Below are 15,502 nucleotides of genomic sequence, written 5' to 3' on the forward strand. Positions count from 1 at the left end.
GTAAGCCTTCGTGTTTGCTCCATTTAACATCTCTGAAACAAGTCCCATGCTCAATTTAACTTTATCGGTCACATTTACAGTTTATTTTGTAAGCATTTTAGAAAACAATAATTTTATGGTCGGGATTAGGTTACTTATAATAGCGTCACACCAAATGAATTGAGTATCATAACATCTTACAGATATATTATTGATCTGGTTCGTTAAATTTAATGAGTGGTTAAAAAATTATTAACAATGTCCCCAATTATATGAATCATCATTGTATACATTTTAACAGCTGAACAAAAAAGAAACGTTTGTTTATTATCGGTAGCCATCTTTACAGCTAATTCAGGTAACAGTATTTGAATCAGCTGATGACTGGTTTAGCATAATACCAACAGTAACTGATAAATATCGAAAATTGTTTCTCTTGCAACGAACATCATGGTGGTAAATTAAGTGTAATGAGTTTATAATTAGGTTAACCTCCTTTCATCTTCGAACTTGTAAATCAGGTTAACTTTTTTACAATTTGTCCTTGAATTTCGAATTTTGAATTATGGCCGCCAGAAACATATACGCACTACCTTTTAGTATAGATGCTTAAGAAAAGCTTTAGAAAAGAATGTTAAGTGAACTTAATTAATGCTTTGATGTTGCTGTGACGTCGGATGCATTTTGTTTTATCATAAGCACCTTTATTGTTTGATTTTCATTAGCATAATTATATTGTGATTTAACCGCTCATCCAAAATCATCATGCCCAATATGCATGAAGACTAGATATCTATTGCAATCTTATTCAATATTCTAACATTCCTTTGACGCATTTAACAAGTTAAACAATAGATTTGTGAGTCATGTTTTGTTGAACACAGATATCTATCTATTATTCTGCAATGACACAATGTTGGAAAATATTTCACCCCGCTGATTATTTTACAATGCTATAACTGTCATTCAAGTACTGGAAATATGTGACAGTACTTAATTTAAACAAATCTTTTGTCTGCGATAGAGATAAATCAAGGAGGCATTATCCCGTATAAACGATGTATAGGTCAAAGTGTCATATTATTGCCCAATCGATAAGTCTACAATATTGCAATTGATGTATCGTCTAGCAGTGGCATTTAACCCTTGAAATTCTTGTCCTAAACAACTTAATTAATGTCCTGTTACTGAAAGATCTTACTTTGTTACTTCTTATAAGAATTAATTCCGCGTGTTCCTATTTCTAAGTAATATCAAATTGAATATAAAAATAAGGGGATGTGGTACAAGTAGCATAAGACAACTATCCACCAGAATTCAGTAAAATAAGTGGATATTAGCAAGTACAGGGGAAAAAAACAAACGTTCGACATGTTTGTGTGGAGTTACTAAAAAGGTGGTTTTCCTATATAAGATGCGACTCACTGTAATAGATCTATGCTGACACCAATTATTAGGGAATAAAACATGGCATACATTTAAACAGTCAGCAGAGTATATGTGGCCCAGTGATATACTAACATTTGCAAAGAACCGTATAATTTTTGTATTACCAGACCACCATTTGAAATTTAGCGTAATTCTGACACGAATTAACAAATTACCTAATCAATGTCGGACTGTGGTAGACTAAAAATCAAGGTTGCTTCTGAATTCTGATGAGAACTTCAAATTAACTGGTATTATCTAGTCTGTAAAGGTACAATGATAACATCCCGTGGTTTAACAACATTATTTCTCAATATAATTACTTTTTCTGATCTACTAAATGAGAAAACCATACCATTTCATGAGTTTTGGCAATGCTAACGCCTATTTGATTACCTCTGAATATGATCAAAACAAAAATAATCCCTGGAGTAGAGTTACTGCCACTTTTAAATGTCAAATGATCATTTCAAATTAAAACTAATATTTTATTATTGAAAAGGAAAAAGAAAACTTAATTACCTTTTGGATATGACGTCATTTCTTGAAGCGTTGTTGCTTTTGGCGTAGGTTCCGTTGGTTGTGTTGCTGGAATTGACGGTTTTGTTTCTGTGTTTAATTGGTTGATTTTGTTGCTTAGCGCTGGTAATGGAGAAATGTTTGCTAGTCTATCAATAACGTCCGATAAATTTTTAACAACAGCGTCTATCACTGCAAAATTGGTATTCAAATCTTTTAAATTGAGCCTCTGTTCCAACATTTGATTTTTGACAGATTTTAATGTCTGACTTTCTCTTTGTAATGCATCTTGGGTAAACTGTACATTTTCAAATAATTTCGAAATTCGAGCATTGTACTCTGCTAATTTCATTGTCTCATTAGCTATTTTATTTAAATTTGGCAAGTCTGCTGTGAATCTATTTTCAAACGCTTTGAATTTAGCATCAAATGATGCTTGAAGTTCTTTGTAAACTTTTTTACACCTACATCCCTTTCTTTTTGGTTTTCCAGTGGGTGCACCCAATACTGCACAAACAATAACAAAAAGTACATATGTTGCTCTGCTTAATTGTTGAATCCTCATCTTGAACGTTGTGTTGTAATTTCGAATTTATAAATTGAAATAGTTCACTGCATCAAAAACAGTTAATTAGAATGACGAAATACTCCTTCCTGTTTCGATAAACTCTTCATTAGCATAAGAAATCTACAAAACAACGAAAAAAATATAGAAGATGTAGAAGCGACTTAATATTTATAAATAAGTTTGATGATAAACCATCTACGTAAGAACTTTTAATTGCTATGATGAGTTATACTGGACTATAGTAGATGAATCACACTTTAATCCTCCGCTGTATTGTGTGTGTAAGTAAATTAGCATTGTTATCATATCACTGTCGAGGCTTTGAATGAATTGACCATTACCCAGCAGGACTAATACTCCAAGTATAATAGACTGTGGATAGGTCCACTTTACCCTTTTAACTTCTTAATCCTGTCACCACGTATCAATACAAAAGATTGTATTCCGAATGGGATAAAAATGAAATGTTTGTCAACACGACCGGGTCTCGCCTTTAACAATGACCTGTGATGAACACCTACGGAGGAGACGTACACCCACGAGAAACAAATCTGGGACACCTAGGGTGTTAATAGGCACTAAAAGCCCTCTTGTCACGTGAAGTTAAACGAGTACTGGTGCCTTGATTTGTTTTTGTTTATTTAACAGGTAACGTAAAATGGTGTTTCTTATTGTGGCCAATAATCCTTGAATTAATAGCAATGACTGAAGAGGAATTGTAAAGTAAAGAATCGGGACCGGACCACAATAGGGAACATTCTTGTTTTGTTTGCGTTCAGATTAACTCGTCCTTGTCTATGTTTGCATATTGATAGTGCTATTTGAAACAGTTTGTATTAAAAGACATTTTATTATACTACCCACTAAATATGTGTAAATATTGAAACAAATTTGTTTAAATTTTAGAGTACAATACTTGTTAAATTCAATATAAAAGGAAGGCAATTTTCTGAAAAATCTTACGACAAAAGATAAATAAAAATTAATGCTAGTTGATTTGTAAGCAATAAAAAGTAAAATTATGTTTATATAAAAGGTCAAATGTGTTGATTTAACCCGACACAAATGGGTTATCCTTCTATGACCAAATTTTGATTATATTATTGAATTTTATCTGAAAAAGCAGATAACTTTTGTACATGTTGGAAATATATTTATTCTAATTAATTTTAAATAAAAATTAAAAAAAAAGATGAAACAACAATATGGTACATCTTCATATTTAGCATTTTTAGCATCTTAACTGAATAAAAAATATATGAATCCATAAGTATAAAATGATTCTTCTATGATTTTTGTTTTTGTTATAAAGTTTGAACCTGTCAACAAGAATTAATAATATGACAGCATTAGCGTTCGAATTCCAAGTCAGACTTTTCCAAACCAGTGAAATTATTCACAGGCACTTGTCTCTGAAATTCATTTTTATCTATATACCTCAATATCGATTGTTAAGTGCCTGTGATCATATTGTATGGAATATGCCGATAGTATTTAGCCGAACAGACATTTAGCCGAAAAGACATTTAGGCCATTTAGCCAAACAGACATTTAGCCGAACAGACATACTATGATGGTATAAAGATGTTACTCTTCGTAACGTTCCACAACTGATAGTTATTTAGATAATGCTACTATAACTTGTCCATCATCTGATAAAAGTAAAAGTTCTGCCAACTCATCTAGACATTAGCCTATCTATTTAATGTTGTTGAAATGTTTTTATTGACTTCCGCAAAGTGATAAATTATTGATTTCAAATATGCTTTATGTGCTAAAGTGAAAAATTTGTGAAACGTTTATTTGTATGCTGTTTGATTCCTGTCTGTTTTGAATGATGACTGCTGTAAATCAGATCCAGAAATGGTAGCAAATTTTAAACGAAAAAACAGTACCGAGGTGAATAAAATCTTTAATCTCTAAACGTCAGACATGAAATCAATTAAACAATTAAACAATAAGATAAAAGCTGCAAAAGAGGGGCGAATGATACCAGAAGGACATTCAAATCACAGATCAAAAATAAACTGACAAAAGTCATGGCCAAAAAAACGTAATATCTTGCAACTTGTGAGATTTAATTTAGAACCAAACCTCAATGCTTCACGAAACAATGTGATGACTGGACATCATCAAACAGCCGCAGTAAATTTTTGACATTTTTTTGTAATAAAACTTGAACCTTTAGTTACCTAAATTAGTTATGATATCTATTAAACTGCTACTGAACAAGCGAAAGCATTGATTTCAATTCTACAGTAATTTCCACTGTGGCAAAAGTAAGGATTCTACAACATCCACTACTGTTGCTTATATTGACTGTGGCAACAGTTAGGAATACTATAGCGGAAACAAAGTTCTATCATAGATGTAATACCCATTGTGTATTGCATCTATGGTTCTATATATCAATGCATCTGATTACATTATAAGATCTTTCATCAATATAATAAAATGTTATACATGTATCGTTATAGAAGCCCTTTGCCATAAATGATGGGTGTCAATAAAAATGCAAAAGTGAATAAACTCATTCAAAACCCGACAAACGAAAACCGAACCTGTCCTTGATCCAATTTTTTATCATGTTTGTTTGAAATCAAATCAAGAATAGAAGTTAAGATGATTACTTTTAGGTGCCAACAAGTGGTAAACTCCTTGCTGTAAAGAGAGATTAATAACTTCAAACATCAAAAACCTGTCAAAATATTTTTTGCTGTCAAGTTTTGAATTTATGGCATTTTAAATAATTTAAACTACTTAATACTTTTTTATGCTGACCTTGTACTATTTCAACACATCTTGTTAGCATAAGACATTTAATCAAATTTCAAATAGAATAGATATAAGAAGATGTGGTATGAGTGCAAATGAGACAACTCTCCGTCCAAGTCATAATTTGTAATAGTATATTATTATAACCATGAAACTTGCATGAACACACAAATATAAATATATATAGATAAATAATAAAGTTCTTACCATACAAATTTGGGTTTTTTCTTTGACTGTGTTGCATTCTACATTTCTACCGTACTACAGTTTTACGACTGGACAGCTGTTACCAATAAAGTTTACGACGTCTGTGGTCACTTTCTGTGTATTGGTGTGTAGATGATTAATTATCTAGTCCTTAATTACAATTAGATCTAATGATCTCTGCAGAATAGTATTATAAATGCAACACTTAGAACGTTGATATATGTATCCAGCTGATAAAATTCCACGTCTAAACTATTACAATGTTAATAATACACGCGTGAAAGGTAGTGAATGGAGATTTGAAATTTTATTCTAGCAACGTATTACTTTTGGGAGCTCAGCAACGATCTTCCATTATATCAAAGCGATAAACTGTTTATATAGCAAGAAGTTTTAAAAGTGTATAGTAGGTAGTTAAGCCACGCCTCCTCTCGAATTGAGTCAATAAACCATCGGTTCACGTTGATTGGCACATCTAAGTGCTAAAATTTCTAATACATTCTTAAAGTATCAATTTTCTGTTACTCAGCTGATAACACAAAGATTATTGTTAGCCATAATATTGAATTCAACCAATAAGTATAATTATGGTTTTATGTATATATTAAGAAATCGTGTAATGTGAATTTTATTAGCGTCATTAATTAGTTAGTTTAGTCATCCAAACACAGAAGCTATTTCTTTCTTGTTTATGATTGCAATCTATAAGTATATCAATTTTGAAAAGATTTGGCAGAAATTAAAAATTCATTGACTCATTTTTGGTTATAACATGGAAGATGTATATCAATATAACTTCCTTGGTTATAACGATACGTTTGACTAAAGGAATGTTTTATTATTTTGGGTTATCTGTAATTCCTTGCGGTATACCACCGAAAATGTGCAATTTTCTCAAATATGCTGTAAGCATCATACATTATCATTATTTTTACACTCATTGACATTTTTGAAAAATTCTTGCTCGAATCAAATATTCGATTCGGATATATATGGAATATTTGGGGAAATACTGTTAGCTTTAAGCGACACTTCACCATTTAGATATGTTTTTAATGAAATACTTGGCAGCGTTTCTCACTTTTATCTGATCTTAAGGTATTTTACCTGTCAAATTTTATACTTTATTAAGCTAGTAGGGTACTCACGGATTATCAATTTTAACACATTTTCATTGTTTTGTAACAAAAAGATTTTAACATTTTGATCGTACAAATTACATCATACCCACCGATTAAAATCAACACGGTTAATGAATACCTGTATTTAGAATACCTGTATTTATTATTTTCTTATTAGATATAAGGCTATAGAAATAGATAATTGTTACAACATGCTATATCTATGCTTTTAAAATAACAACTATTCGTTATAAAAGTCCCCTATTATTAATTGTAAACAGAAGAAAAACACTTAAGAGAAAAAGATCAACACAATCTAGAAATGCTATAGCCACAAAATACTCGTTTATATACAAATTAATTGTTCAAATATGTTTTGATAAGAATAACACCCTTGATACCCGAGAACTTTTGATTATTTTTGGATCAGATAACATTAATTTTTCACCTGAATTTTGAACAATATTATGCAGGTGCTCCCTATAGGAGTAACAGTTTGCACCGATCACCTCGTGACTAAATCAGATTGTATTGTTATTTTGTCTATTGTGAAAACCATTACCTGCTCTGATGGTTACTGGTACAGTAATCAAACCTGATGAGAAAACTGATAAAATAACAAAACTGACCACTGTAAAGTAAGTGGTCAGTGAGAACATTAAACACTTTATAAAAATAAAGTACTTCATTGGGAAAACATTATAATAGTAATATCATCGTGGTTAGGGTTTAAAAAGTCAATTAGAACATTTGTTACCAATGTAGCGGTATTTTATATTAAATCTTTTTAAATGGACACGAACACATAGATCTGACCTTTTAAAAATGTGACTACTTCGTTGTTGGTCTTTTTTTTTAAATTATTTATTTAAAATATTTAGAAATTTTATTGCATTGCAGTCTTACTAAACTTTTGATATTTTGTTTCATTGGTTTAAAGTGTTCAGATGTTTTAGTCTTTGATGAAAAAGGAGGATTAGATTACACTTCATGAATTTCGTTCTTCCTTGTGCTTTATTTATTGATTTTTTTTTAACGCAATATATTATACAAACGTTGACAAAATGGGAAACCAATGTCTAGATCTTCTGTCCGTTAATTACTAGTAATCATCTCCATTTCTAGTTTTGTTTAAACATATTTTTTTATATAGGATTGAGAAACAAGTCAGTACAACTTATATCAACCCCTTTCCACTTTGCGGGTGCGTGTGCTGTCTTGTAGCGGCATTAGCCCAGTCTTTTTCGAAATTTACAAGGGTGTCAGTTACGCCCCCTTCCGACGGACTAGCATCGTTCCTTAAGATTAAAGGGGGCTTCGGTGGCCGAGTGGTCTTAGTAGCTACTACTTTAAAAACTAACCGATCAACACCGAGGTAATGAGTTCGAACCACGCTCGTGCAGGTGCACTCGACTCCAATTTTAATTCACTAGAATTGTCATTTTTCCTATCAAAGGTCTGTGGTTTTCTCCTGGGTTTCCGGCTTCTTCCACCAATAAAAATTGGCCGCCATGAAAAAGTCGAAATGCGGTGCTTAAAAGTGGCGTTAAAACACCAAAAATCAATCAATCTTATGATTTTTGTCACAAATTGTGTCAAGAGAGAGCCGAAAATGAAGTTCCTGATTTTTTTTCCGGAACGAATATCGTATCCGGAACCTTGTGTATGCAGTCTGATGCGCTAGCCACTTTATCACGGCTCTCCATTTCTAGAATTATTCGCCTTAATTGATGTCATTATAATGTAATCGAGGCGGATTGATTCAATGTTCTATTACAGTGAAATTGATACGATATTCAGTGTATTTGATATACATATATATTTTGGTTTCATGCTTCTCTATCAAATATATTGTTTCATTTTGACACAGTATTAGACGGGAAAAGTGCGAAAATATGTAGACCCGAGAACACAGCTATTTATCAATGCAGTTCTACTTGACAATTAATGCAAATTAAAAATGTCTCACCTGCACGTTTTATTAATATTTTTACTGTGTGTTGAACTACTTTTTGGACTAACTATAGAAAACTTCTTTAGCTTTAACTCAAAATATGGACAGCTTTATGTTAACAGGGTCTTGAATTCTGCATGACAGCTCTAGACATACTTATGTCTGTTATATGGTTGTCTCCTTGACACATTCCCCATTTCCATTTTCCAATTTAATGTTTATCATTTTTCAACTGGACCTTATCACTACTTTACTTTGAGATTCATCACCCAAAATTTTGTACAGTGTAATTTCACCCCCTTACTTGTTGTTTTGGGCATAAAACATGAATAAACAAATATGAAAAGTTTTTACAAACAATACACTGTTCACAACACGGACTATAATTTACAAATATCGAAGGTTAATATTTGTTTGAAAGATGGTAGGCAATGCCTTTAAAACAAATCGTCAACAATAAATTGGTTCAAATAATGAAATGCGTTTAAATGCAAGGTAAAATGAAGTCAGAATGATAAAAAAGAATTTTAAGAACAGCAAAGAGCAAACTATGAAAGGTCCAGGGCACGCTGAATTCAGAAATGTTCAACATCACTATTGGTAGAATCCTTCGTGATGTGCATAAACAAGCAGTGTCACACAAATCTCACTGTAATTAAATGATTTAGTCAGGGATATATAGTTTAAAAAAGATTCAACGTCTTTGAGGAATGCATAGATGCAGTCAGTGCTTCGGTACTGACAATATTCATAACATTTTTTTTAAATCGCCGATATTATTAAGAAGCTAAAATTTCAACTCCCTCGGACAAAGATAACCTTTAGATTCATCTTCAAGCATATGACTAAAGATGTACCGTATGTAACATGTTCTAAAATATCACTCGACATCATTAGTAATCTATACACAAACTCCATATTAAGTTATATTTTCGATCTAGCAAATTCTTTGAATCGAGATCAAAAAGATCCTTGTCATTTTTTTAAATTCTCAGATTGTTGGTAGTATCGTTTTAAAGTTTTGCTCATTGTTTAGGCCTGATAATCTTTGAGGTATCAACAACCATGCCATGCATGCACGTATAACAGGAGACGCTGAATCTGTAGACGCAATTCCGCTGGTTTTTTTTTTATTTATCTCGATTTTAAACATTTGACTAATGTTGCCTTAATTTCTATATTTTTACATCACAAAGTATATACTAATAGTGAAATTCAAGACAGAAAAGATACAAAGTACTGTGAGCAAGACTTTGCGCGTCTGGCGTACTAAATTATAATCCTGGTACCTTTGATAACTATATACACCACTGTGTCGATGCCACTGCTGGTGGACGTTTCGTCCCCGAGGTTATCACCAGCCCAGTAGTGTTGCATGAATATTAATTATGTGGTCATTTTTATAAATTTCCTGTTTACAAAACTTTGAAGTTTTCGAAAAACTAAGGATTTTCTTATCCCAGGCATAGATTACCTTAGCCGTTTTTGGAATTTTGGATCCTCAATGCTCTTCAACTTTGTACTTGTTTGGCTTTATATAAACACTTTGATTTGAGCGTCACTGATGAGTCTTATAGACGAAACGCGCGTCTGGCGTACTAAATTATAATCCTGATACCTTTGATAACTATTTGCAATACAACAGATATGTAGCGTGATAAATAACTCTGAAAGAATTCCGATAAAACCAGTTATAGGGACTATTTTTACCTTAAATCCATTACCTGCTCTGATGGTTACTGGTGTAATCAAAACTGATATTTAACAATATAACGATATCCATATAAATTTTACTACCCCGAACTTCAGATTCTTATTCGACCGTGGAAGGGCTGTATAGCCAGTCAAGGTCGTTAAAAACTTCCATTTATTGTTGCAGATTCTTATTTCAACCAGTACTCAATGCCATTTTTAAAAAAAAATCTCAAACCTTATACAAATGTTGGATAGCTGATCAAAAACAAAAAAGACAAAAAGTTCAGATATAACCAGTCAAGGAAGAAGGAGTATCTGTTTTATGTTTAAGGATTCGTTTTGACTTTGAGCTGATCAACAACATTAAAAGCCAATTGGGGTTTTCAATGGGTTTGCAAAACCCTCAGCCGTAATTGTTATGTATTTTTAAGTCGTTCATTGATTGTCCGCATTATTGTTCGTTATTGCCTTTGTTTCGTTCGTATTTGTCATCAAGATTTTTTGGTTTTTTTAACGACCATCAAATGGACTTTTGTCCATCTATAGTCCATTGTCTGCAAAAGTATCGGAATAGACAACGTTCGACCTCGGTGCATTTCCGTCAAAAACTTTGGGTTTAGTGAACATCATTCGAGCGTTTAGGGGTGTCGTCACTTCCGTTCGAATTAAGAGCGAGTGGTTTGAAAACTATAAAAATATATTGCACGAATTATTCTGCAAATTGAATTCCTACAATTGTCTTTCAGCACTGCTGTCATTAGGAAATTGTGATTAAGTTCCTACAGAACAAATATTATTTCTAGTTTATCCTGCAAAAGTACGATTACTAAGACGCTTATTACGCTTATTAAACGTTTATAGCACAGGGATACCGGCACAATCCCCTCTATCTGGTAAATGACATCATAAAGGCGTGCATAGTTGACGAGTTTTTTCCCGGTGACGGACAACTTGAAAGTGGTCTGTTGGCTCACTAATTCGTAGTGTTTGCCCTAAAAATCAGAAAATTTTCAACTGAGATAACGCATTGAAAATTTCATGAAACATATGTGCAAATGTCAAATTGTTTGAACACTTTCAGTTAATACTAATGCATCATTAGTGGTGTGTTTTCAACGTCATATATCATGTGTCAAGGTGAAAAGTTAAATAACAAAAGTACTGATCCCTAATCAAATGACAAAACCAAAAGCTTAAAACACATCAAACGAATGATATTTACTTTAAATCTTTTTTGTTTTGCTGGAATTTGGCTATTTTCATAAAAGTGTTTTTTCCTGAACAGTGGCGGCTGCCCACATCTTCTTTCATAAATATTCACCATATACCAACTTTTACTTTAAACCAATATATTAATTGGCGAGACGTGGTGCCTTATTTAAAATCAAGAAGATAATCGATTAAAGTGACTTATTTTGAGAAAACGTACTCATATGAAATATATTCCTAGGCTATTTCAGGGTAAAATATTTATACGGAATAAAGCAGGTATATAGTTTTTGTGGTTATAGTTTAAAACATACATAATTTAGCATTACAGTCACATAATATTTAATCAAACAATTGAACGTTCGGTTTAAAAATACATCTTAAATGTCTGTTTATTTTGGTATTACTGGGTCTAATCCTTTGAAGGATAAAAATTCAATAACGGAAATACATTTGCCTATTAGGCTATTGTCAAGTGTTTCAGATATCCAAAAATGAGTCAATTGTCATTGAAATTTGCACTTTTGTATACTTAGATACTTCTATTTAACACACTCTTGTACGTGATAAGTGAATTGTCCGTTCAAAGGTCACGTGGCTTATGTTGAGGAACTTGATGTTTTCCGACGACATACTTGACCAATATCCTATTTTAAAAACACCGACCATCGGTATCGGTAAGAAAACTAACCATCGGAGTCAATCAAGATTGGGAAGTCCGAGTGCACATACACAAGCGGAGTTCGAACGTTCAACCTCAGTGTTGCTTGGCTTGTGATTACAATAGTAGAACTGCTTAGATCACTTGACCACCGATGCCCCGTATAGTTGAAGAAGATGCTAGGTTGTTTGTTAATAAAGAAATATAATTACTTTCCGAAATCAGAAATTTTAAGAAGATGTGATATGAGGCAATTCTCCAGAAGAAACCAAAAACAAACAACGAAATTTTAAAACAACTGTATATAAGTCACTAACGGCTTTCTACAAAAAGCCAATCCCATACCGCACAGTTAGCTATGAAAAGCCCCGAAGTGACAAATGTAAAACAATTCAAACGAGAAAACTAACGGCCTAATGTACATGTAGTAATGGAAAAAAACTAAATATTGTATGTTACATAGCAACAAACGGCAACCACTGAAGCGTTTACTTACAACATCTTTAGTAACATAGATACTATCCAATGAAAGTTAACCACGACAGTATATGTGAGCTATTTACCACTTTAGTATCGTATAATAAAAAATAACAAAATAATAACAATTTATTTAGTGGTCAGTTTAAACCACTTTAGTCATAAAATAAAAAAGATTGCAATATCATTGCGGTTTTGTTTTTAAAAATACTATTTACTACTGTCTATATACTATATCGTAAAAAAATTAAAAAAAGTTTCTCACGACCAGCATGTTTGTAAATTGTTATGTTTATAGCACTTTATACTATTCCATCCGCAGATATTTTGAACTTTAAATAAACATGTTGCAAAATTTTCCAATATGTGGTCTGTTAGTATGAACTTTATGTCTGTTGTTTATATCATTCACTGAAAATATTTATGTGTGTTATGTATATAATAAACTTTGTCCGGTTATTTTAGGATGAACTTAATAATTCCTTTCATAGTGACCATCACCTTCTCCACTTTGTATTAATCATTGCGGTTTGTTTATAATAAACATGTTTTCTTTCCACTATTAACTGATATTTCAAAAACAAAATAAAAACATAAATTTCTTTTAATTTTGAAAACTTTGCATCTTTTAGGCCTGAATTTCAAACCAAAATTGGTATTTATGAAACTATTGTGCATTCGTCGGTGAACGTATAATCCCACAGAAAAAGCAATTACTTTTCAAATGTATTTTCATCTGATTTATCATTATATAACAAGGTATATCGCAAGCTTTCCGCCTTCTCTTTTCACAAGGTCTCATTCGCTCGCCTATTTCTCCTTTTAAATCAGCAGTTCTCGTAGTGTTCATTATTATTCCATGTTTGCATTACCAATGCTACGAACTGTGAATCATATTCCAGTTTCTGTTTTTCCTGATAGTGTGATTTCCATTTTAATCTTGATGTGTCATTAGCTCACCTGACCTGAAAGGTCAAGTGAGCTTTTCTCATCACTTGGCGTCCGTCGTCCGTCGTCCGTAAACTTTTACAAAAATCTTCTCCTCTGAAACTACTGGGCCAAATTTAACCAAACTTGGCCACAATCATCCTTGGGGTATCTAGTTTTAAAAATGTGTCCGGTGACCTGGCCATCCAATCAAGATGGCCGCCATGGCTAAAAATAGAACACAGGGGTAAAATGTATATTTTGGCTTATATCTTTGAAACCAAAACATTTAGAGCAAATCTGACATGGGGTAAAATTGTTGATCAGGTCAAGATCTATCTGCCCTGAAATTTTCAGACGAATGGGACAACTTGTTGTTGGGTTGCTGCCCCTGAATTGGTTATTTTAAGGAAATTTTGCAGTTTTTGGCTATTATCTTGAATACTATTATAGATAGAGATAAACTGTAAACAGCAATAATGTTCAGCAAAGTAAGACCTACAAATAAGTTAACATGACCAAAATTGTCAGTCAACCCCTTAAGGAGTTATTGCCCTTAATAGTTAATTTTTAACAACTTTCGTCATTTTTTGTAACTTGTACAAAAATCTTTTTCTCTGAAACTATATGGCCAAATTTAACCAAACTTGGCCACAATTATCATTGTGGTATATAGTTTAAAAAATGTGTCCGATGACCCCGCCTACCAAACAAAATGGCCGACATGGCTAAATTTAGAACATAGCGGTAAAATACAGTTTTTGAATTATATCTTTGAAACTAAGACATTAAGGGCAAATCTTTCAAGATTTAAATGTCCATCAGAATAAGATCTTTCCCCTCACTAATTTTCAGATGAATCCGACAACTCGTTGTTGGGTTGCTGCCCTAAAATTGTTAATTTTAAGGAAATTTTGCAGTTTTTGGTTATTATCTTGAATACTATTATAGATAGAGATAAACTGTAAACAGCAATACTGTTCAGCAAAGTAAGATCTACAAATAAGTCAACATGATCAAAATTGTTAGAGGACCCCTTTAGGAGTTATTGCCCTTTATAGTCAATATTGAACAACTTTTCGTCATTTTTGTAACTTGTACAAAAATCTTCTTTTCTGAAACTATGGGCCAAATTTAAACAAACTTGGCCACAATCATTACTAGGGTATCTATTTAAAAAAAGTGTCTGATGACCCCACCTACCAACCAAGATGACCGACATCAGTAAATACAGTAACAGGTGAGCGACACAGGCTCTTGAGAGCCTCTAGTTTTTAATTCTCATTGTGTATTATATAAAGTCCGCCAACAGTTAAGCACCACCGAAATAAAACTGGCAATATGTTTTTTAACTATTGCGAAAAAATATTAATGTTTGGTGTTATGAATTACCTTTAACATCCACTAAAAAAATTCATAACGACCAAAAAGATTGAACTCCGATAAATCAGTCTAGCAACCTCCGCGTCTTATCAAAGGTCATCTGCGCGTTTACAAATACGCGTTCCTCAAGGTAGTTCGTACATTGGTCTGTCGACTTCATAGAGGCAACAGAGGAGCAAGTCGGGGTGTATAGAGACAGGAAGGCACTCTTCCGTCAGGTTTCGATTGGATAATGACTTTCTATGCTTGAACATAAGAAGCTGACAAAACACTCTTTTTTCAGATGAGAGTCAGTTTCTTTTACTGCCAGTAGACACTATGATACGAATTTCGCGGGGAAACAAAACAAGACAATGTTTGTACAAGGACTGCATTCAGGACTGGTGGTGTTCCAGTACGGGGTTCCTTCTTATACCTTTATAATCTGGTACTCATATTCTGCAGGGTAACATAAACAGACAGACATACAGAGATTTGGTGCCTTAAAACAAATCTAGTCCCTTATTTTAATAATCCCCCACTTGCGTCAACATTGTCAATACCCTTGTACATGGACTGGACGACCACGCTAGAACACACAGGACAAGGATTCTAACCGA

The 15,502-nt window shown here is 32.7% G+C and overlaps 1 protein-coding gene and 1 long non-coding RNA gene across 2 annotated transcripts in view; both read right to left on the reverse strand.

Annotated features, from left to right (window-relative positions):
- Positions 1–5,862, reverse strand: part of LOC134728339 (fibrinogen-like protein 1) — a 17,932-nt gene extending 12,070 nt beyond the window's left edge. The window contains exons 1-2 of the mRNA XM_063592920.1: positions 5,477–5,862; positions 1,930–2,614 (exon numbers count right to left, since the gene is read on the reverse strand). Coding sequence (XP_063448990.1) covers positions 1,930–2,491 — 562 coding nt within the window. The 5' untranslated portion in view covers positions 2,492–2,614; positions 5,477–5,862. The remainder of the gene's footprint in view (positions 1–1,929; positions 2,615–5,476) is intronic.
- Positions 1–15,502, reverse strand: part of LOC134728349 (uncharacterized) — a 450,627-nt gene that overhangs the window by 86,904 nt on the left and 348,221 nt on the right. The window lies entirely within an intron of this gene.

The sequence above is a fragment of the Mytilus trossulus genome, chromosome 8 (assembly GCF_036588685.1).
Source record: "Mytilus trossulus isolate FHL-02 chromosome 8, PNRI_Mtr1.1.1.hap1, whole genome shotgun sequence".
NCBI classification, from domain to species: Eukaryota; Metazoa; Mollusca; class Bivalvia; order Mytilida; family Mytilidae; genus Mytilus; species Mytilus trossulus.